The 25440-nt window shown below is 31.2% G+C and overlaps 1 protein-coding gene and 1 pseudogene across 1 annotated transcript; both read right to left on the reverse strand.

Annotated features, from left to right (window-relative positions):
* Positions 1-14389: 14389 nt before the first annotated feature.
* LOC146935434 (F-box protein CPR1-like) lies at positions 14390-18581 on the reverse strand (annotated as a pseudogene).
* Positions 18582-22281: 3700 nt separating this feature from the next.
* Positions 22282-24624, reverse strand: LOC146935435 (F-box protein At3g07870-like). The gene is made up of 4 exons (XM_085757623.1): positions 24286-24624; positions 24138-24207; positions 23646-23899; positions 22282-23567 (listed from the first exon to the last, which is right to left on the reverse strand). The coding sequence occupies exons 1-4, from the start codon at positions 24544-24546 to the stop codon at positions 22341-22343; spliced, it is 1812 nt and encodes a 603-aa protein (XP_085613749.1). The 5' UTR covers positions 24547-24624; the 3' UTR covers positions 22282-22340.
* Positions 24625-25440: the final 816 nt, after the last annotated feature.

Raw genomic sequence — 25440 nt, forward strand, 5'->3', positions numbered from 1 at the left:
AACCTTACGACATTATTGATCATTTCTATCAGTTCATTCATTATACAGGTTCTTCAAAGAAGCAGACATCCTTCCTCCAGCTCATTTGGTTACTTAGTGTCTAGGTGGTTTGGAATGAATGTAATAACAAGGTATTTAATAATATCCAAACCACCATAGACCAACTATTAGAGAAGGTTAAATTCCATTCGTTTTGGTGGCTTAAAGCCAATAATGCCAATTTTGTGTACGGATCGCATATATGGCGGTCGAACCCTTTTCTTTGTTTGGGTATCGACTGACCTTTGTTTGTTCTGTAAATATTGTATGACTGTGTTCTTTTTGGGGTGACTCTTCGGTACACCTTGTGCTGAAGTGGCTCACTGATGGTGCTAATATATTCCATTTTTATGTCTTCAAAAAAAAGAAAAATATTTGTTACCCATTGTGGCCATGCACCGTTTAAGGGATTAGTCTATGCAGAAGCTCTTAGAGAAAACCAATTCATATAAAAAATAAATAAAAATATTTATAAAGTAGAAATTTTAAAATAAGTTTACAATAAAATAAAACGTGTCTGCAAAAATTTACTAGTGAATTCTTTCAAAAAAAATTACTAGCGAAATTAAATTTTACTCCCTCCGTCCCATATTATAAGAAAAAAAAATCACACTAATTAAGAAAACTAAAACATACTCCCTCCGTCTCACAATAATTGTCTCTTTACAGTTTTTTATTTTTCTCAAAGTAATTGTCACTTTAGAATACCAATGCACCATTTATTATGTTTTTCCATTATTATACCCTTATTTATTGAAGTTCATCCAACTTAACTACTCCACTAACTACAATTAATAAGGGTGTTTTAGTAAATGATACTAATTTTACCATCAAAATCAACACAACTAACCATTTCCTTAATAATCGTGCATAAACCTTAAACGACTAATATTAAGAGACGGAGGGAGTAATAGTTTGCAACATATTTCTTGTGTTATCCTTGAAATAAGTTTTATAGGTAGATGTAAAAACAATTTTCATTGGTTATTGGTTATTGAGAAAATGAAAGAGAGAACAATATGAATTCACTTTGCATTTAATTTTCCTTTGGAAAAGATAATTTTTTAAAACAACATAATTAAATATGATAAAAATTGGTCTTTTTTGCTTATAATATGGGACAAAGAAAATGAGTTTTTTTTGCTTATAATTTAGGACGGGGGGAGTAATTCTGATCTACAAAATGGTGTACTGTATTAGCTTCCTTGAAAAATTTGATGAAGACAATTAAGAACCATTTAAATGGTTTCTTGACCAAAAAAATGGTTTCTATGTAATTCTTTAAAAAAATTGATTTCTATTAATGAGAGTACAATCAAATGATTTTTCCTTAAAAAATAATATATGATGTGATCTGTTTTTAATTAGACAGTTTTGAATGCATCTTTAAACTTTCATTACTTTATTTATTGGGTCCTGCTAACTAGTACCCCGGGCACTGATTAAGCTTACCATAAAAAAAGAATTATTATCATAAAAGGAAACTGTTTTTGACTTTATTATAAATTAATTACACAATTTCAATGCATTAACTACTATATAATTTCATTTTTCATATCCTTAACCGGTGTTCCGGGGTCACCGGTTAGCATTTCCCTTATTTATTTTGTAGGGTAATTTTTTTTTTTATGTTTTATTTTGTAGGGTAATGTTAACCGGTGTCCCCGTGGAACTGATTAAGGAAGCAAATATAATCACATTGGAATTTGTGTTGTCAACTTATTAAAAGTCTAAAAAGTACTCCCTCCGTCCCGCAATAGATGAGCCATTTGAAAATGTGCAATTTTGACCTAACTTTCTTTGACCACATTTTTTTACTAATATACAAAGATAAATAATATCGTATAATATGTCGTTAGATTCGTCTCGATGAGTATTTTCAAAATATCAAATTTTCATAATTTTTTCTAATATATTATTTAAGATATTTAAGCTCAAAGTTATGCATTGACATGCGTAATAAGGTCAAGTGTGTCAAGTATTATGGGACGGAGGGAGTATTTATTTTAATTTAAAACCTTAATTTTTTGGTTTCCTTAACCAGTACCCTGGAGGCACCAGTTAACAAAACCCTATTTTGTATTAAGTTTAAGGTCATGTTAACCAGTGCCCCGGGGCATTGGTTAAGGAACCTAAAATCGGAAATTTCAAAATGAAAATAACACCTTTTATGCTTTTGAGGAGTTGACAACACATGCTCGAATGCAATACTTACTACATTTGCTTTCTTAACTAGTGCCCCGCGGGTACCGGTTAGCATTACCCTTAAGTTTATATTAAAAAAAATTAACTACTTCATCTCTTTTTAGTGATTAGATTTCTGCCTTTTGTGTCATTTGAGTTTATCTCAATTGGTATGAACAATGTACAGTATATGCAAGATACATGGTTTGAACCTCAGTCACCATAGAAAAAAAAAACATATTTGTGGAGAGAAGTCACATATATTTGTGTAGAGAAGTCACAAATTTAAGGTTAAAATTCAACCCCTACCAACGTCGTGATAATAACGTTACAATTTGTGCATATAAATATACAACCTTTTCACAAGATTTATATTTTTATTTAGATATTAATATATCAATTATTTCAATAAGCAAATGATCGATTTTTCTATTTGTTTGAAATAAAATTGACGTATCCAATATTTAGAAACCATTTGTTTATTTTCACAAGATTTATTTTTTTATTTAGATATTTATGATATATCAATTATTTCAATAAGCAAATGATCGATTTTTCTATTTGTTTGAAAATAAAATTGACGTATCCAATATTTAGAAAACCATTTGTTTATTTTCACAAGATTATTTTTTTACTTAGATATTTATGATATATCAATTATTTCAATAAGCAAATGATAGATTTTTCTATTAGTTCAAAATAAAATTGATGTATCCAATATTCAGAAAACCATTTGTTTATTAAACAATGTTATTTAAATCGACATTAATTTTTTTTTTGAAAGATCACAGTAAATCTTTATATAATACAAAAGCATACATCTATAAGCAATAGTACACGTGGCGTCTTCATATTCTCCGTCTCATTTAATGTTTTTTCATCAACCAATTAAAATGGATCTTTACTCATTCATTTTCTATTAGCCAATCAAAATGAATCATATGACTCATTTATTTTTCATCAACCAATTAAAGTTGATTATGACATATTCTTTCCTATATATAGATAATTTGATTTTCATTATTTTCATCTACCTCTTTCTTCCATAAAAAAATCATTGCTTTCAACCCCATTCTCTTTTATTTTATTTATTTATTTATTTCTTATTTTTTATTGTTTTATTGTTTAATTTATTTGACTTTTCTTATTCTTATGTTACTTTATATTGTGATTTCTTATGTTGTTGTTTTCTTATTCATATTCTCTCTTTTGAAAATATTTTTTGGGTTTATAAGTTTTTTGTTTTTGACCGGATCTTTAGTTTGGACATGGATGTCAATCAAGAGAAAAGAAGAAATGCATCACATATCAATCAAAAAATATATCGACGATTTCTATAACCCTTTTGTTTTATTTTAATCTCTCGATACTCGCAACCTTTTCTATCTATTTATTTTTCTTTGTTTACCTTTTCTTATATTTCTTATGTTTTTATTTTACTTTTGATAATTTGCTCTTTTATATTTTACTTTGGTGATTATATTTGATTTTTCTCTATTTTTCATACTTTATACTTGAGATGGAAACCAGATAGACAAGAAGAAATGCATCTCATTTTCACAAAACAGGTTGAATTGATAACTTTGGAGTGAAATCTTCCAAATGATCTTTTTTGAGAGGAAAATGATACTTTTCTGTATATGTCAAAAAGAAAATCGTTTTTATGGCATCTTTAAGTTATTTTTTTGGTAAAAAATTCATTTTTCTTTAACTAAAAGGGAGCAAGGTGCTATCCTAAAATTTTAAGTGCATTTTATAAAATAATAAACCCAGTAATCATTTATGTTTTATTTCTTTTTCCGAATTAAATATATAAATGAATTCATACAATTATTAAAATTAATATCCTAATTAAAGATTATTAAATTATTATGTTTTTTTAGAGAAAAAATATTAATCGTTTTATTCAAATCCATATTTTTGTATTCAATGCATTCATTCTATTATTTTTTTGACAAAACATTTATTCTATTATTAAAACTAATAATCACAAATGCTTTAAAACCGATTCCATATTCAACTCTTTCCATAATCTTCGCTTCATCCATCATTTCTAAAAAAGAAAACAATTCTTTCACAACACTTCTACAAACTTTAAAAATTAAATTGATTGATTTTGAAATTATAATTACTATAATTTAATAAAATGAAAATCAGGTATTTTGGCTCAAGTTGTTTATTAACTCCATCAAATAAATAATTTTTCGTGAGAATCTGAATTTTAGATACTAATTCGCGGTTGAAATTTGAATTAGTAAAGTTCATTTCTCCTAGGAACTGTAGGGTTAACACACACAATAAAAATATCAAGACACATAAATACAAATTTTTTTAGGGAATAAATACTCATTATCCTTTTTCCTATAAATAATCAAACAATATAATTTTCACTAAACGTGCATTATTACTTTTCTAAGAATAATCAGATAAAATATTTCATCATATTTTACACCAATTCCTTTTTTCAAAAATGATATTGCAAAGGTATGTACTACAAATTTGATTCTATTTAATGATGGTTTTTTGGTTCATGCTACTAACAGTTTTATTTTGTATTTTGTTTGTGTTGGATTGCAGCCTAATATCTCACTTCCTCAGTTAATTTTTTCTTTATCATGTAATATTTTAGTTTTTTATTTGAGAAGTTATTTGACAGATCACGAGAAGACAGCTCTATTATATACAATTGTCTACCTAAAAATTAAAAGTACATCTGATATCTTCACATTCTAAAGAGCATTAAACATTAATACACCTCATAAAAAAGTTTACACATGTGATATATTTGACAAGACAATGTGTCTGTGTAAACATGCATAAATATTTTTATTAATTACCTTATTTATAAGCGGAAAGTTGTAAAAGTCTTATAATTGACAAAACTAAATGAATTTTCGATTACTTATTAATCATGTTTCAATGGCAGCCATCAACTTATCATCATTTTTTGATTTCTCAAACAATCAAATGAAGTAAGCCAAATGTAAATTTTGTTGGTAGAACAAATATAACTTCCTAACAAGCAAAATGTTAAATGCTTTTTTTCTCAACTTTCAACAATAACATAGCATGTTGACGTGACGTTTTTTCCTTGATCTTTAATTTCCATTTTTTTCTTTTCTCAAATAAAAAATGTACAATTGATGTCATTGCAACGACCATTGAATATCGGTATATGTCATTGCAAAGACCATTGAATATTTGAATTGCTTATAAAATTGAATTAATTCAAATTATTTATGGTCAATTTGTTTTTAAAAAAAACGGATCCTAAAATTATGTTAGATAATTCATTATACAATTGATTTAATCATAATGTTATGAGTAGTCTCATTTTATTGTTTTTACAAAAGATGCAAAATCATGTTAGCATTTAATTGTAATATCAATTGTCTAATTCAACATATTTATTGGTTTTCTTTGATTGTGTTTTTTCCATGATGTTAGAGGTTGTTGGTACAAACTCGGACAAAGAAGAATAAAATAAAAAAAAATTATAAAGAACAAAATTAATCTAACAACTAATCTCTCTATTAACAAAAGCCTTTCCATATTTCAAGAGTACACATGTCATCTTAAATTTCTAAAGAGTATTAATTATTTCTTCGTGTCATAAAAAACGTATGTTTTAAAATAGAGATTACAGGTATTTTAAAAAAAACGTATAGCTAATATTTGAGTCTGATATTGAGAGGAAAACAATATCACATGGTTGATTTCAAATCATGTAGCTAAAAAGCAATGTGAGGAAAATATAAAAAATCTCACTTTAATTTGACGTGATATACATGGAACTTTTGTTCAAAAAAATTGCATTTATAATCAATAATCAATGATTAAGTACTATTAGGTGGTGAAAAATGTCTTGATCATTTTTTTTCAACCAATCAAATCAAACCATATATCCTTTGTTTTAATTTTTAACTGTTCATACTTAAGCAAATCATCATAAGTTTTTATATGTTGAGTTGTACATTACACAAGTGAACCAATAAAATTATAGCATAGTACCAATTTTTAATATGTAAATCAATTAGAGTATAACATGCGTCACTTTTTATGTTGTGAGCCAATTAAACATTTTAGAATTAACCAATTTCGCATCATATTTTTTATTTGTTTAAAATGTAACTTGCTTCCATTATTTTCATATATATAGTATATGTTTCTTTCATCATTTTCACATGCATATTTATTCTAAAGAATGTTGCAAAACTCCAAAAAAATGTCATTACACCAAGATCCAATAACTTCTCTGAGATCAATTCGGTCATAGAATCATGAAGCAAAGTTGTTCGAATCATTCATGCTTGGTTTGTTCATGATGTCATATGTGACACACATCAGTTCTATCTAGATATGGTTCTCATGGATGCATCAATATGTATATTATGAATGTAATTTTATTTTCACTTTTTAAATTATTCTAATTTTTGAATTTTTATTTGAAATAATTTTTATATTTGTTAAAAAAAATCAAGCAAATGGAATCAAAAAATTAACAAACTAGTTCATCATAAAGTTAAGAGTTATAAGGGAGTCTGCAATGGGTTGGATCATTATATTTGGTTAAAAGAAACCCTAAAAATGATATTGACAGCACATCTTCATCAAAAAACTTAAGACATTAGGTATATTGGTCATCTTACTTACATGTTGTTCAATATCTACTCTTGCATCTAATATAAAAATTTAACTCACACATGACAAATTAATATCTCTCCGTTAAATGTGAGACTCTCTGTGTCTATGATATGGTGAAATAGCCGAATAAGGTGTCAATACAACATGGTAAAAAAGTAAGAAGACGAAAGAAATGATGAGGGAAGATAGTAAGTTACAAAAGATGTTTTTCTCTTTTCTTTCATGAGGGAAATAAATGACGAGGGAAGAGAAAGTAAATTACAAAAAAGAAAGAAGACGGAAAAAATGACGAGGGAAGATAGTAAGTTACCGTAATTTTATGAGTTTGTTGAAGGAGTTAAAGATTATTGAATAATTATGCTACCATAAAATTAGACTCATTAAGAAAATGTCACATCAATTATAAATGTCTAATAAGCATGTATTTTATCAACTCAAGATAACGCATATTTTGTCAAATTTTATATTGACACCACATTTTCATTTAAATTCTTTAGATCCATGTATGTGGATAATCTCACTTATATATTATTCAACATCTACTCTTTGATCCATTGTATAAGTTTTACTCAAATTTGACACATTAACATCTCACCCTCAAGTGTGTGACTCTCCGCGTCTTTAATTATGTGACATAGTCAAATAAGGTTAAGCGAAGGCACAACATGGTCAAAAAGGTGATTTGATATTGTAATCGAATGTAGGGAGGTTTATGTTCTTTTCTTTCGTGAAAAGAGAAAATGAAAACTAGAAAAAGAAAGAAGATGAAAAATATATTTGAGATTGAGAAATATGTCTAATGAAAAAGAAACTTTAGATTGAGTGAATTGTTGGTGATTTTACGGGTGTGTTGAAGGAGTTGGAGATTATGGGTATTTATGCTACCAAAATAGTATACTTATTAAAGAAAAAATGCCACATGAATTCGAATTGTAAAATAAGCATGTATTTTGTCAACTCAGTTGAACACATTTACACTTTTCCATCGTCAGGTCCTACCAAAGAACAAAAGTGAAGCAATTTGAAATAACGAAGATTAAATAATATTTTTTTGCATGAAAGCGAATGACATCCAGAAACTAAAATTTAAACAAATCTCAAAAACTAACAAAATAATTTATCATAATGTTGAGAGTTCCGTTAGAGACTATTGGGTTGCATAATCATATTAGGCTAATAGCATCTACACAATTGAATCATATTAGGCTAAAAACAATTACACAATTGAGATTGACATCACATCTTTACCCAAAATTTTAAGACATTAATTAGGTGTATGGGTCATATCATTTATATGTAGTTCATCATCTACTCCTACATACACTGAAATTTTAACTCACTTGGTATATTCACATCTCTTTTTTAAATGTCAGACTATATGTGTTCGTGATCCACCACAAAGAACCATGCATGTGCACTCTCTCACAGTGTTAAATTGAGATATCATACAACTGTTAGGCCTTCTGAAGGACCAACCACTAGTGTGAATCGACACACTTGAGAAATTTCAACCACACATGTGAGAATGATACCACATTTTCATCCAAAATATTAAAACTTAAGTATGAGTTTTTTCATTTATTTGTTGTATATATTGAGCTTGAACTGCATTTGATATATCACAATATCCTCTTTCTTAAGTATGACGAAATTCTAGCCCGTGCTTGGCACGGGTTTCCATACTAGTATTAATAAAACACTGATCAATAACAATTAACATTAATTAGTCTACCATTAATGTATTAATGTTATTCAGAATAATTTTTTTGGTTTCCTTTGGTTTTAACTGAACTGTTTTTAAACTTTTGAGGTCTTTGTTGGCACACCTTGTACTTTTAAGGGTTTTTTTTATTTTTTTTTTACAAATTGTACTTTTAAGGGTTCTCTCTTGATTTTAATATATATATCATTTTAACTTGTTAAAAAAAAAACATTAATTAGTTTATTATTTTTTTTAAAAAATAATTAGTGTATTATGACGAAAAAGTGGAATACACCTGTTATTAAGCATAATTTTTGGGCATTTCACTTCATATCTTTTTTTTTTTAAGGACTTCATATCTTTTGATATTAACGTATGCGCTAATTGTTTTTTTGTCAGGTAGCCTAGTGGCTAGAATTCACCTTATCCTTATTCATTAATTTTGTTAGGTCTGCAGCAATTTAATTAACCTAATATTTTCCCGCTCATTTGCTGTATTAGGTTAACAGTAATTTAACCTAACAAATTTCATCTAAAAAAAATGCACCGCACCAATTTCATTCCAATCCTCTTGCCTTTTTTTTTTGACAATATTTTGTACACTTATTTAATAATAAAAAAATGCATCGCACCAATTTCATGCCCACCAATTTCATGCTTTTTTTTACAATATTTTGTACGCTTTTTTTTTTGAGGAAATATTTTGTACACTTATTTAATACTAAAAAATGTATCGCACCAATTTCATTTCTATCATGTTGCCTTTTTTTTGACCATATTTTCTACATTTATTTAATACGTTTACAAACAAAATACCATAATCCTTATTTATTAATTTTGTTAGGTCTACAACAATCTCTTATGTGTCAATCCCTTTACAATAAACCTGTGCGGAGCACGGGTCAAAAATCTAGTAAGATGAATAAGTGGGATGTCTAGGGTTCGAACCCCATCCCTTGCATATAATAATGCATTAATTGTTTTTTTTTAAGGGAATGTATGCATTAATTGTTTTTAAATTAACTTTATATGCGAAGTTGTAGCCGGGCCTTCCTACAATTTTCGGTAGCCACGCAATAGTAAAAAATTTGGGTTAAATGTTTTAAAATTGGATTAACCTTTTTTTAAGGAAAAATTGGATTAACCTAATGACGTAACATCAATACATCATTAGTGTAATTTCTAAAGCATTCTTTATTTTCAAGATAATTAAAATAAGGGAAATGTTAACTAGTGCCCCCGGGGCACTGGTTAAGGGACTTAAATGGAAAATTTTTATGAAAGTTTGTGTAATTAGTGCATTGGAAATTGAAAACTTTGACATTTTTAAATAATAATTTCTTAATTTAGTATGCTTAAAGAGTGCCCCGGGGGCACTCGTTAACAAGACCCTTAAAATAAACTAATCTAAACTAATGAGCTTTTTCTTTAAAAAAAATAAAAACTAATGAACTTTCCTCTAAAGAAAAAAAAAATTAATGAACTAAACCTTCAAAAAAAAAAAACTAATGAACTGATAACATATAATGAGGCACCTTCAAAAACATATAATGAGGCAGTATATTTTTGAGTTTTAGAATGTGCTAGTTTTTTTTTACATTTCAGCATTCCCTTCCCGAAACTTGCTTATATTATTTCGTTGCAGTAAAATGCATGAAAAAAATGAAACAATTTTATTTACAATTCGACTTTAATATTTTTATTATTGTTTACTACACATTAACAGAGACTCCTATGATTATGGACATTAACACCTATAAATAAATCAACCTCAAACTAACACTCTCACAACATCTCAAAACATCTCACACCACCAACATCACTCCCTCTCCCTGTGTTTCAAGGTTACTTTATCTTGCATAGAAATATGATCAAATTTTTAGCATTGGTGTTATTATTACTCCAAGTAATCTTTCTCCCCACATTTGCGGAAGAGCTTGAACCGGTTCTTTATGAAACCGATGGTTTTAGATTTAAGCCTTTTGTCCCCGCTAAACCTTCCCCTATTAAGCCAGCTCCTATTAAGCCTGGCCCTTTTAGACCTAATCCGATTTCCGTCGATGTCCCTGTTGTTATGCCTATTCCTGCTACTCCTGTCCCTGTTACACCTGTCGTTGTTACTCCTCCTGCCCCTGTTACGGTTTCCCCAATTGACCCTCTTGTTCCTGTAACACCTGCCCCTGTTGTGCCCACTGTCCCTGTTGAGTCATCTAATCCCGTTATGCCCTCCCCTGTTGGCCCCCCTGTTGAACCTTCTTCCCCTGTACCTATTACGCCTGTAGTTGTTACTCCTCCTGCACCTGTTACGCTTTCCCCAGTAGTCCCTCTTGTCCCTACTACGCCTGCCCCTGTTGAGCCCACTGTCCCTATTCAGTCCCCTGTTCCGGTTATGCTTGCCCCTGTTGAGCCCCCTGTAGAACCTTCTGCCCCTGTTGAGCCTCCTGTTATTCCAACATACCCTCGATTGGATGTAGCTGCCCCCTCTAGAAGATTGATGGCTGTTCACTTTTAAGTCTCTTGCAATTGATCCTATGTTCCCTCATTAAGAAAATAATTTAAAAAATTTCGAGATTATATAGATTGTTGCCTTTTAGTGTTTAGGGCTTGATTTTCACTTTAATATGAAAATATGGTGTTGAAGCTTGAACTATCAAAATGTAAACAAAAAAATTAATCTTGAATTATATTAGTAGTAATTTAAGAGTGACATTATGTGTAATTGATGGTTATTGTAAGAGTTCAAAAATAAATAAATAAATAAATAAATGATATTTATCGTTTTTGTTTAATTTGTTGAATGATGTATTCTTTATTGCATGAATAATATTCAGAAAACCATTTGTTTATTAAACAATGTTATTTAAATCCAACTTGGGAGTTTCTAACATAATCTTGTTATTTCAATGAATGCATTATGTGATGTCGCCCCTATGAATGGAAGATCATAATATGATGAATTATCATCATATCATACAAGCTGCCATTAGTTACTTAAGCTAATTGCCGACAACCTCGTATATTAGAAGAAGAGTAAGAATATGGATTACAAAATTGTGTCCAGCAAAAGACTCAATGACAATGACAGACATTATATGTGAGATTCGGCTTACAAAACAAATTTAACATGATTGTCTGAATGACTGTCACAAGTTTCTGTTTATATTTAGAGTCTCAAGTTTTTTATCATCTTACGCATTTCAAAGAAAATTGCCAACGCTAAAATTTGTTTACAAATTATAAATGAGTCGCAAAAGAGTAAAGAAAAAGTGTGTTAGGAGTATACTTGAGAAACTAACTATTCAGAAAAAATTTGGATCTACAAATTTTTTTTTTTAAAGAATAACGTCTTGGTCTTCTGGTTGTGAATTCAGATTCAAATCTCACACTAATACAAACTATGATGTGTGGAGCAAATGAAAGTAGTAACCAATTCCAAAGTAAACACAAGCAATAACAACAATAACAGCACCTAGATCTAATCTAGGAATCAAAGTGAAAAGCTCACAACCACAAGCATATAAAAGCAAGAAAGAAAACAACAAACACACCAAGAGATGATTACCCAGTTCGGTCCAACTTGACATACTCTGGGGGAGAGATTGATCTCTCCAATCCACTATCAATGAATTCTTACAAAGGGATACAAATGAGTTACAAGAAATTAACTTCAACAAGCTCACAAAGAACAAACCTAATTTCTACCCATTTTCCCAATCTCATAAATGAACAAGACACACAATGATTTTCACTCACCCAAGGTGTTTACAATGTTTCCCAACCCAAGAGAACCTCACTACAAAGACACTCAACCCTAAAGTTTCCTCCTTTGCAGTCCCAAGTTTCTCTCTCTTCATGCTCTATCTCAAAATCTGTAAAGAACACTTAAATAGCAGTCTTTAGCTGTCAAAATCGTGTCACGTTTTGCCAAATCGTGACACGGTTGGTGCGTACGACCCAAGGTACGACCAACCTTATCCTGAAAACTTGCCCAGCAAGCCGAAAATCGTGATACGTTTTCCCGAAATCGTGTCACGATTGGACACTCAGAAAACGTGCTCTCGGCACTACCAAAATCATGACAAGCTTGCCAAACCGTGTCACGATTGTGAACTTTCCCAAAACACAATTTGGAAGGCACTTTACAACAATTTTTGTGCTACTGTACATCAATTTATTATTGACTAATGATGTTTCATAATTTTAGTCAGATTAGAAGGCGTCATTTTCTGTGTTAAAGCAACGCTGAATTCATGAAACAACAGTGATAGAGCACATATGTTCTAAAACATTTACTTTCAATTGATAGTAGGCATAAATTATGTTCATATTCCAAAAATGTTATAACAGATTAATTAACAGGAGCATGCTAACTAGTAAATCCCTTAGTACTTCCCCCAAATTAATCAGAGGCACCATAGTTGAAAGAAACATTTTATCTTAACTGATGAGTTAAAATCGAAAACCAATTCAGTTATAAGAATTAATTCCTATAAATTGGTATTGGTGCAGTCAAAGCTCAGTTACATTAATCCTTAATTATTATTTTTCACTTTTATGACAATGTTGGTTTTCTCAAAAATAACCTCATCAAACAAGTGAAAATATGTATGGCACATCCTAGGGAAAATGCATTTGAAATAGAAAAAGTCATGCTACATATCTAATTTTTCATAATTTGTTTATCTAAGAACTCCTTTGGTCATTACTTTTCTTACAAAACTTCATCCATTTCTAGTTTGTTTTATCTTTAAAATGAATAAATATAAAGATGCAAATTTTCAAGACCTATATTAAAATGGAAAAAAATAGGATCTCACGTTCCTATAATTTTGTAATTCTTTGTGACCATTGTGGTATCTTTCAACTTATTCTAACCTTCACAAAGAACAACATGTGTGATAAAAAAAAAATTTGTTCATTTAATAATGTACTTTGCAAGATTTCAAGCAAACATTATTAAATTTGTGCGTCCCTGAGCAGACATTTAAAAAAAATTTGATTTTGCAAAACATCTAAATCATAATAATTAACATCATAGAAACTCAAATGACAAACCCCAGTATGGCACGTCATTATTTTTGGACAGTCAAATACATAAGAGTCTATAATCAAAGAATCTTCAAATGGAAAAGGAGACTCTAAAAACAATAAAAATAATTAGAGGGGGCAAAACCAAAACTCGCCCCAATAGTTGGAGATGAACACTATTTAACCCAAAACCTATAACAAACATATAATATAAATGAAAATAACGCAAAATTTCTATACCTTCAAAAATCAATCGACAATTAATTAACAATGATCCAAAAAGTATTTAGAAACAAAGACAAATTCCAAAAATAAATAAATAACATAAACAGAAACTAACATAAGTGTATCGGTTTAACCTAAAAGGATGCAGCAGTTGAATCTCACGCTCAAGTGACATAACATTAAGAACAACACTTGATCTAGGGGCGGATGCATGTTGGAGCTATGTGGGACTATAGCTCCACATGTTTTTCCCTATTTTTTTATTTTTAGTAGATAAAACACATATAGCACACACGCACGGTAGCAACTGCAAGTGTTGAACATGTTTTTTCAGCTATGAAAGTTGTGAAGAGTAACATATGTAATAAAATGAGTAATCAATGGTTAAGAGATGCACTATTAACAATTAGCAATGATGTCATTTTATCTCATTTTCAACAAATGGATATGAAATGATTTTCATTGTAATGTATTGTATCAAACAATGAGGTAATAATATTTGTCGATTAAAAAAAAATTCTTGTATTAATATTTATTTGAAATTTTTGCTCCACATGTACCTAAAGTTTGGATCCGCCCCTGACTTGATCATCCTCAAAAACATTAAGAACTGCATCCTAGCATTAAGAACAAGGCCATATTAAACTCTCAATACAGACTTCTGGAACGTTTTTAAGATTTGTAGGCTTAACAGTCCCTTTTTTAGAATCGTAAAGAATCACATTCAAATCCAAAGCTCCTAAAATGTTTAACATCGCCACTTCATCATCCTCAAAAGCATATATTACCTTGGCGTAGACATAGTACCTATTAGGATCTCGCTCGTTTGGAATAGTAAACAATTTAGTCCATGACTCTTTTTCCATATTCTTTCATAACCCAAACATCATCACCACAAGTCAAGCACAAGCAATCCCTCAAAACACCCAAGGTAAGCATTTTACCCACATCTTCCCCTCCATAACTAGGAGGTGATAGCTTTTGATAAGACTCTTTAGCCAAATCAAAAGAAACAATAAAATGGTTACATACCGGATAGAATTTTCTGGAGGCCAACCAATTAATAGTGCCACTAACAAACTTTGCTGATCTTGCAAAAGGGAAAGCACCAAAAGGAAACTCTTGAATGTTTCTCCAAATATTAGAACCCAAAGTATGAACTTTTACTTCTGATTTGTGAACCAAATTATCACTACCTGTACTATCACGGAATAAAGTAGTCTAGAACAACAATCACCTTGTAATTATCCGTAAGAGAATTGTAGCCGAAGCCAAACGTCTTTCTAAGGCGATCAATAGATACCTTTGGCTTTTCAAAAAGGGGCAACTCTTTAAACTTTCGTAAAGAGGGGTTCCATAATATAACTGGAGAAATTCTTGTGTGAACTCATACCTAACACCTAATCCTTACAATCAACCAATAAAAACATGACACACACTATTAAATTAACTTAAAAAGTGTGATTTAATTAAGAAATGAAAAAACGAGCGTTAACCGTCTCTCATCGGCCATGGTTTTGTGCTAACCACCGTCTATCTCTTTTGACTCTTCCTCTCCAAATCCTTCTTTTATGCTGTTCCCCTAATTTGAAAAGTCGCAGCCCTACTTCTGAGAGACAGAGAATGTAGTTGCTGGTTTTCCTCTTTTGTTGATTCCAATATAAATCGAGTCCAATAAAAAGGAAAACTGATCTAGAAAATTTCTCATAAAAAATTGGAGCGGTGGTGCCGATCAAAGGAAATGGAGAAGGGAGAGAGAAATCTTATAAAAATTGATTTTAATTATTTTAATTAATGACGTGTTTGACTATAATTGGCTGGGTGTAAGGATTAGGTGTTAAGTATGAGTTCACACAAGAATTTTTCATATAACTAATCCTTTATGACCACCTCCGATACGAAGGATTCCATTGCAAGAGTCAATGAAGTAACGGAGACTATCAGTAGGTTCTGACAGCGCTACATAAGAACAGGTTTCGATGGTCCTTTAAAAAAAAAATAAGAGGTTTCGGTGGAGAAAAAACAGAAAAGGTGATAAATAATTTATTTTCTTCAAAAAAAAATAAATAAATAATATTCTATAGGCTTCATAAGAATAGGTTTCGGTGGAGAAAAACGATAAGGTGATAAAATTTATTTTGGTTTTTTTTTTTTTTATTGAATCAAAAGCGAAGGAAGGCATCACGAGATAACTTGAGATCCAGCTACCCCCATCCTCTACCACCTTGCTCGAAAATTTTATTAAAAAAAGGAAAAACTATACAAGAGGGGGACTATACCAAAACCCTCATAAAAAGCAGGAAACAAAAAGCCAAAAACAAAGCAAGAGACCTAAGGGTAATGGAAAGAAGGAAGTCCGTATCTGTCTCTATAAAAATCATCTCTAATAAACAATGGGAGGGACTCCCACCAAAAAACATCATTCAAGCAGTGACCATGATTCGCAAGCTTGTCGCACAACAATTTCCTTCCCGGAAAATATGAGATGAAAGGATAGAGATCCGCCATGATTACAATTATGCCAACTGATGCGAAGAGCAAAAGGAACTAACTTCGGATTCCTGAAGGCCTGCAAAGCACTTTGGTATCCCCCTCCACCCAATGTGTCATATATATATATATATATATATATATATATATATATATATATATATATATATATATATAGACAAGCTGTCTTAAAAAAAAGTCTAAAGACAAGTTTTTTATTTTTTTTATAACGTTAGGGTAACAAGTGCTCGACACTTGTTAAGAAAACCAAAAGTAGTAGGTTTGTATTGAATTTAACAATATGTTAATTTTACAAATTCTCAATGCAAACCTACTACTATGCCTTTAGGACGTTGTGTGTGTGTGTGAGCGATTTAAGAACGGTGATGTTACATCTAAATGATATAGGAGTCTATTTCTTTCACAAACTATTGCCACAATCATTCTGACAGTTCTGAGTTTTGCCACAAGTACTTAAACTTTTGAGTAATCAATCCCATCATTTTTATAAAACCTATAGCAACTAATCTTGTTTTATGCTTAGATATCTCTCCATTTGGTTTCAATTTCAACTTGAAAACCCATTTTACATCTATAGCTTTCTTATTTGTCGGAAATCTGGTGAGTTCTCATATATTGTTTTTATTTATATCTTATAATTCGTCAATCGTAACATTTTTCCAAACTTTATCGGAAATTTCAATTTTATAGTTAACATGTTGAGAATCGATTAATAATGCAAAATGTGCAAGTCCCCTTCATCATTCACTTCACTATTAGATATTACTTCATGATCAGTTAGTCTTGTTGACACATACCTTTGTCTTTATGAACTTATGACACCTTGATTAGCTACAATGGGAGGTTCTTTATGTGTTTCATCAGTTTTCTCAGCTTGTTCTTCTTCAAATACCAATAGAATGACTGGATTTTAGTAGGTTTCTTTCTTGTTCCAATCCTAAGCTTCTGATTCACGTACCATAACATAGCTATAATAATTGTTATGCAGTGATTAATTGGATTATGAAGTCATTAGGCACATGTCTCATGATAACTAACAAGAATCGAGGTTCAGTTCTATCACCCAATTTTTTTAACTTTGCTTTAGCCGCATCATCATAGCATAAAGAACCAAACCCCTTAAGTGTTTTTGAAGATGACTTCCTATGTAGAACATATGTTGTATTGTCACAACTTCTCCCAAAAATGTATTTGGAATTTTCTTATTTTCATGCTTCTTATCATATCCATATCCAGAAGAGTTATATTCCTCCTTTTAGCCAAACCATTGTGTTGTGGAGTGTATGATGTTGTAACTCCATGCACTATATAATTTTAATCACAAAAAAAATCTCAAATTCCTTGGATGTATACTCTCCACATCAATTGTTCTCAATATCTTTATTGACTTTGAAAGTGGAGTTTTCAATACTAACCTTTGATTTTTATCAACCAGTTTCAGATAATTATCCTTCAAAGACATTGCATAACCCTTCTCGACAAGCCGACCTACACTAATCTGATTGCATTGCATTCCAGGAACATCTATCATATCTTTTATCACAGCTATCTTACCAATCTTGTCTTTAATTGCATTTTTATTTTCTCATTCCTTCTGTTGTTAGTGTTCTATGATCAGACAGCTTCACCTCTGTGGTGCTTCAAGTGTCAATTTCTTTCATCCATTATTTGTTTCATATCATATGATTACAACAACCAATATCAAAAAACCATCATTCTAAATAGGATCTTTCGATTACTGGTTGTTGTAACCATTAATAGAACAAAATCATAATCATAATCTTCTTGTGCAAGCTTAACTTCCTCATAATATTTCTTTGCTTGTTTTCCCTTTCCAGACCAGCACTCACAATTATAGCATTGTACCTTTATTTTGTCAGAATCTTTCTTATTTCCTTGATTGTTGCCAAAGCCTCCTCTCTTTGAAGGTTTGCTTTGTCATCAAGCTTGTTATTTCCCTTTAAATTTGACAAGTTTCCTCCCTTAGAGTTAGTTATCTTTGCCCATCTTCCACTTATTCTTATCTTTGATATCTTTCTTTATAGTTTTTTTCTTTCAAAGCTTGTTGCACTGATCTTTCACTTACCAAAAGTTCATAGCTAACTATGAATTTAAATTTTAGAGATACGGTTCTTATTTCCTTTTCCACAACATATTGCTCAGTGATCGTTTCACCACATGCCTTCATCTGATTCACCACAGTGATCAGTTTTGAGAAGTAATCAGCAATTTTTGGATCATCTACCATCAACATCAACTCATATTACCTTCTGAGTGATTGAAGCTTAATCTGCTTCACTTTATCTTCACCTTCATGATACTTCTCAAGAATATCCCATGTACTATGCCCACAAAAACAGGACACGGAAATGATATGAAAGGCAGAATATTTTGGTTGAAAAAAAAAATTACACTGTGTATTTTGACAGAGATTTATCTCTTCTGAGTTCTTGGACTAGAACTTGTTTATCGAATCTTATCAATGACTTCCTTACCATTGTGACGATTCCTCGTGGCTTAGCATTCCTTCTTGGATTAGAAGTGATCAATGTGATGTCTTATTTACCATTCCTTTCCCCAATTCTATCTTTTTATTTACCTCATTATTCCTATATATTTTCTGTTCATCAAGTGGTATTCAGAGCATGGTTTCGTTATGACAGAGAACATGGAAACTATTGACAGAGAAATTAGCTATATAAGCTGGAATGATGTACGAATGAAATAGGAACGGTTCATAGTTTGCTGAGAAGCCATATGTATACCGAGATAGTCCATATACACAGAAGTAAGTTACTTATCTGAGAAGCTACAACTTCAGTGATGCAATTAAACATGAGAAGTTAGTATCACCGTGCAATATCACATACTATATATGTGAATAAAATCCTAGATACAGCGTCTGGCATTATGTGTGTGTGAGTTTCGTGTCCAATTAAATGAAGAATCAGTATAACCATTGGTTAGAGCTAGATGTGTGAGGTATGTTTTCAACATAATAAGAATAATAGTAGTCTGAATGTAACATAAAAAATGAGCATTTGGTTCAGACGATGTCCTTTCAGGTACAATGTGTAAATGAGAAGTCTGAATGTTAATTAAGGATAGAAAAATAGTAGTCCAAATACTCATCATTGAATGAAGTAGAACATAGTATTAATATGTAAGATCTAGTCTAATTATTATTATTATTATTATTATTATTATTATTATTATTATTATTATTATTATTATTATTATTATTATTATTATTATTATTATTATTTTGTTTTTAGACTAGTATATGCTTCTGTTACTGAGAGCTAACAAATCTCCATAATTTTCCTGCATGCATATCAGAACTGGTATGGACCATATCAGTTCTTATTTTAATGTCTCTTATTATGCTTTATACAAAGAAGAGAATAGCTAGCTTCTCCCAAAAAACTGTTGATGCTATTGGAATCATGCTATCTTACTAGAAGGAAAACATTTAAAGACCTTTCAGCGATCAATATATAACAGATAAATGTCACGAAAAAACACATGATTGATTAATGGTTTCTCTGATCATTTCCTTGTATAATGACTCCTCCTCAAACACATGGGTAATGGATATACTTACTAAACTCCTTCTTCAATCTCATTTTGTCTTTAGTGTCCAGAAATTTGCTCTGATCTAAAATTAGGTGAACCATCTGCACAACAGAGATAAAATCAATCAAATACCGAAATCAAATTCAGAGATAAATTGGAAATAGCAGTGCAATAACACAATCATATGATATAAGTAAAGATGAGTAACAAAAGAGATACCTCAAATCTATCATCAACTATTGCTTCATTTACCAACCTCGGTAAATGCAGAACCAGTACATCCTTTTCAAAACATCTTAACTAGGTATGAATCCTCTCAGCCTCGTAATCTTACATAATGGAAATTAAAATTAGATTTTGTGCCAAGCAAAGGACAAAAAATGTTGAAAGGAAAATTAATGGATCATAAAATACTTCTGTATAGAAGTAATATTTTTCTTTGAGAATTTATAGGAAAATAAAGAATGAAATCTAATTGAAAAGCGAGGATAAAGAAAGAATATGAGGCGCCGGGAGAAGAAGAGTGAGTCACTTGAAGTGAGTCGAGAAGAGGGAGGCGCTGGGAGGCTTCTGGCGGCAGAGAAGAAGATATAAACTTCCATGCTTTAGTGATGAACTATCATGGTATCTTCTCATTACGAAACCTTTTATCACAAACATGTTGATTATATCATAGGCTGGTAAAATAGTAGTGACAACAATTCACCAACCATCACGTAGACTCTTCCAGTACGACAAGTAGATCCTTTTTGAGAAAGGGAGTTTGATTTATGTTGAAAAGCATCATGAGCAAAGAATAACTTTCAATTTATTGGATGTTCACCACTTATTTCCATGAATCCAACAGTTTCTGACTGCAAGACCTTGCCAATGGAAACATAAATGATGTTTCCTTATACCATAAGAGTTGGAGGATGGTATAAGTTTGAGAAAACTGTCGGTCTAGGCAATATAATTGAAAACAATCGGTTTAGGTATGGGAAAAGTTTAGTTCAAATCCAAAACTGAAGCGGAACCGTACTGGTTCTGATTCAGTCAGATTATGCCAATATGTAAAAAAGTGTGACATGTTAAAGAGAATTGTAACCTTTGTTGTGTGATCATGACAGAGAGAAAGAGCAATTAATTGGAGTTTCTTGCCTATTTTGAGTTGGGTTTACTATTTCACTTGATGATCTTCATAGGACTTAATTTTATTGATACCAACTTGCGGTGGATAGTAACAGTGCATATATTTAGGATAAATTTATTTCAATTTAATAACAAAAATTCTATTTACAATGGCAAATAACTTAAATACATGGGTCAATCACAATTTATCGTTGACATAGAAATCTTGCAACCATTAGTTCTCAGTTGGTTGAACTATTTCACTTGATGATTTCATAACACTCCAGCGCTCAAAACCTTTCGAACAATACCCTTTTAAGGTTCTAAGCATATTCCTCTCAGACAAAAGGAGCAAAATTTATGCAGAAAAAGTATCAAACCTATAACATGCACATCTGATGCACTGTTTTAATTTCTCACTTTATTAGTTCTCAGCTTGGGAAAATTCTCATAAGTCCATTTTCCCAATGATCATACCATTTCTATATTTCATTAATGAGTACCAAATTTAGTCATAATGTTTTGGAAATGAAAACAAAAATATGTACCAGTCATTCATTCTTGTTGTAGCTCTAATTCCTTTCACCTCTAATTAGTAATTTCTACAAATAAGCTCTACTTAAATCATTGTTTTCCAACAAATAAGCACTCATTCCTTTCACCTCCTTATTTCAGTATTACAAGACCTTTTGTAATTTACAAATGACAAGTGTTGCAATTAAATTAAATGACGATAGAGGGGAAAATGGCTTACATTTTATTTTAAAATGACATGATAATCTTTAATTTCCATTAATCAAACATTAACACATTTTAGTTTGAAAATAAAATGAGGCAACAGTTAAATTAATGAAAACAAGCTCACCCAAATCAACACTGAGTGACATCTCTCAAAGCTAATCTTAACCTTCATAAAGAACTGTTTGCATGATAAAATTTGATTTGTTCACTTTATAATGTATTCTGAAAAACTTGAGGCAAGTATTGAAAATCATGTGGCTTAGATATTTCAACAAACATACCAATGACTTTGCATAACTTTTAAATCATAATTTAGAACTTGGAACAATAAAAAAAAAACCATCTAACAAACAAAAAAATGAAAGGGTAAAAGCGTTTAACAAACAAATTAATGAAAAATGTGTAAAAATAACTACAATTTCTCAAGATGTAGACGCAATTGAACATTAACAAATGATCCATGAAATAAATAGTAATCAGAACAAATGCAAAAAAATAAATAACATAAATAAAAAGTAATATAAAGATTGCCGTTTAATCTCGTGCTCAAATAACATAACACCACATCTATATTCTAGCATTAAGACCAAGGTGATAACAAACTCTCAACACAGACTTCTGGGGCACCATCACTTAGGTTATAAGCACTGTTATATTGAAGCTTAAACATATCATGCTTTGGATCATAAACAACCAACTTCTTAGACCAACTCCCTTTAGATTCAAGCAACACTTGATCATCCTCAAAAATATATACTACCTTGGTCAAGGAATAAGACTTACTAGGACCCCACATGTAAAATGGATCTTCCATGTAAGATACAGTGAACAATTTAATCCAAGACTCTTTATTTCCATATTCCTTCATAATCCAAACATCATGATCAGAAATCAATCCCAAGCAATCCCTTAACACGCCCAAAGACAAGTTTTTGACATCTACCTCTCCAAAATCGGGCAGTAAAACCTCTTGATAAGACTCATTTCCCAAATCAAGAGAAACAATATAAAATGGACTTTCCCTATGATCAACTTTAGAAGCCAACCAATTAATCGCATTACCCACACATTTCCCTGATAGCTCATAAGGGATACAACCAAAAGGAAACTCTTGAATGGTTCTCCAAAATTTTGTACCCAAAGTATGAACCTTCACTTCAGTTTTGTCAACTACATCACCATTATTAAACCATACAGAGAATCCTAAAACAACCACCACCTTGTAATTATCCATAATAGGATCATAGCCGAAGCCAAATGTCATCCTAATGTCACTAATCACATTTGGCTTTTGAAAAGAGGGCAATTCCTTAAATTTTCTAATTGAAGGGTTCCACAATAGAACGAAACCTTCATCGTAGAAGTGTGCAAGACAGAGGATACCATGACAAGAACCAACAATGTAGCATGAACTGTTTGGATTATAATTGTTCGGATGATACTCCATCCGCGTGACATTCATGGACATGGTGGAGAAATTAGAGTGGAGTGGGTAAGATGTGACAATGTACTTGTGTGAGGGATCGTAGTATCTTACAAAATGAATGTGACGCGTGGTTGACATGCTAAGGTGCTTCTTGGTAAAACTGTTATCAGTGATTAGAGAATTCCATGACTTACAGACGCATCGAAGTTGAAGGAGTAACTTCACTGGGAGCCTACAGAGTATTTCTTGAATGAGGTCGAAAGGAAGAGTGGGAAGTGGCAGGACGTGAAGTGAATGGTTGAATGAGAGTGTAGGTGGCGGTGATGTTATGGTTAATATTGAGAGCTGCTTGTTGATGGCATCTATTTCTTCACCTCGACTCTGAATTAAATGGAAATATATATGTTACAAGTTATTTTGAGAACAAACACAACAACAAGAATTTAGACAATACATTACCACTTCATCACAAGGTCGACGATTGATCACTTGGACCCTATATGGCTTAAGAATAGAAGTGTCAGTTGGACCACCGGAAAATCCATTTACATCTGCATCATCATCACTTATATCAACAACATTTCGACGGGGATCCTCTATTTCCTGACATGAATCCTTTACAACTTGCTCCTCTAAAGAAGTAGCATGTTTGTAGCCACGTCGACGTACAGACGCGGTCGGCCTAACACGTGCTGTATATGTCCACACCATACCTGCACATTGATCAGTTAAGAAAAATCAGAAAATGAAGTTACATGCACATCATTCAGTTCACGTATTTATGTGAAATGAAATATTGCGAAAAAAACCAAAACTTACAGAAAACCAACATATAATAAGAAATATGCATGAAAACGAAATATAAATTATATAATTGTATAGATAGAACAAAAATTGGCAAAAAATAAAATATAAATCATGAACGGAATTGAGGAGTTACAGATTTTTTACCTTTTAAAGGGGAGAAAGCTTGCACGGTTGAGAGCTGCTTGCTGATGACATCTATTTCTTCACCTCGACTCTGAATTAAAAGAAAATATATTTGTTAAAGGTTATTTTGAAAACAAAAACAACAACAAAATTTTTGACAATACATTACCACTTCATCCCAAAGTCCATCAGCCACATGGTCCGTAAATGTCCTAAGAACAAGAGGGTCATTGGGACCATCTTGAAATCCATTTACATCCACATCATCAGATCCTAGATCCTGAACAACATTCAGATGAGGATCCTTTAATTCTTGACATGGCTCCTCTACAACTTGCTCGTCTGAAGAAGTAGCATGTTTGTAGCCACGTCGACGTGCAGACGCAGTTGGCCTAATACGCTCTTTGTAAGTGGTATATCTGCGCACCATACCTGTCAATTAAGTTAAGCAAATCAGAAATATGTAACGTTCAACCTTGCGAAAAAATCCAGAAAACCAACACTTACAAAAAACGAAAAGGAACACATAATAAAAAAAAAAAAAATCAATAAAGCGAAGTCTAAAACATAAAATCGCATAAATACACTTCAAATTGCCAAAAGAAAGAAAAATAAAAACCGTGAAGGGAAATGATGATTTACACATTTGTTTACCTTTTTAAGGGGAGAAAGCTTGCTCTACGAAAGTGGGGTGTAAAATGATAAGATGAAAGAGTGAAAGGGTTTGGGTTATACGTGATAAGAGAAGGAAATGGACATTTGGAAAATTAATATCAATTCAAGGATTACACTTACATAGAAGATGGCCATGGCTACCTGACGCCATTTCTGACCGTTACAAATCAGGGTTTCATTTCAAAAAAAAAGAGAGCACGTTTATAAAAAGGGTGCAAAGAGCGTCACGTATTTTGTTTTTTTTTTTTTTTTTTTGCAAGTTTAATTACAAAAACTAGACTTCTCGCACAGGTTTTTTTAGTGTCATGTATATAAGTATCAAATTGACTATATTTTTAGGGTGTCATATATAACTTTCAAATTGACTTATATTAAATTGACTATCTTTTAATGGATTACGACAATGTAAAAACTGCAGATGTAAAAAAATGTAACATAGACTACGTCATATAACTTCAAAACACCAAGTGAAAAGGGCTCCCTCATAACACCTCTACACAAACATCATGTCTTTGATGATATCTCTTATATCAGTAAATCATGTATTTGCAGTCCAATATAAAGTTTCAATAAAATATAAAATAATTAAGCAATAAGAGAGTGAAAAGTAAACAAATAGTCTGCACACCCTGCCACTCCCATGTGCTCT

Source organism: Medicago sativa, chromosome 3, assembly GCF_051527215.1.
Source record: "Medicago sativa cultivar Bolivia chromosome 3, Bolivia_mono, whole genome shotgun sequence".
Classification (NCBI taxonomy): domain Eukaryota; kingdom Viridiplantae; phylum Streptophyta; class Magnoliopsida; order Fabales; family Fabaceae; genus Medicago; species Medicago sativa.

What these genes read in the sequence shown, in the direction of transcription:
- LOC146935435 (XM_085757623.1), bottom strand. Translation starts at nt 24,546, where the DNA reads ATGGTGCGCAGATATACCACTTACAAAGAGCGTATTAGGCCAACTGCG. An exon ending in ATGGACTTTGGGATGAAGTG is followed by an intron (nt 24,208 to 24,285) that starts GTAATGTATTGT and finishes CTTTTAATTCAG; the next exon opens with AGTCGAGGTGAAGAAATAGA. An exon ending in GTCGACCTTGTGATGAAGTG is followed by an intron (nt 23,568 to 23,645) that starts GTAATGTATTGT and finishes CATTTAATTCAG; the next exon opens with AGTCGAGGTGAAGAAATAGA.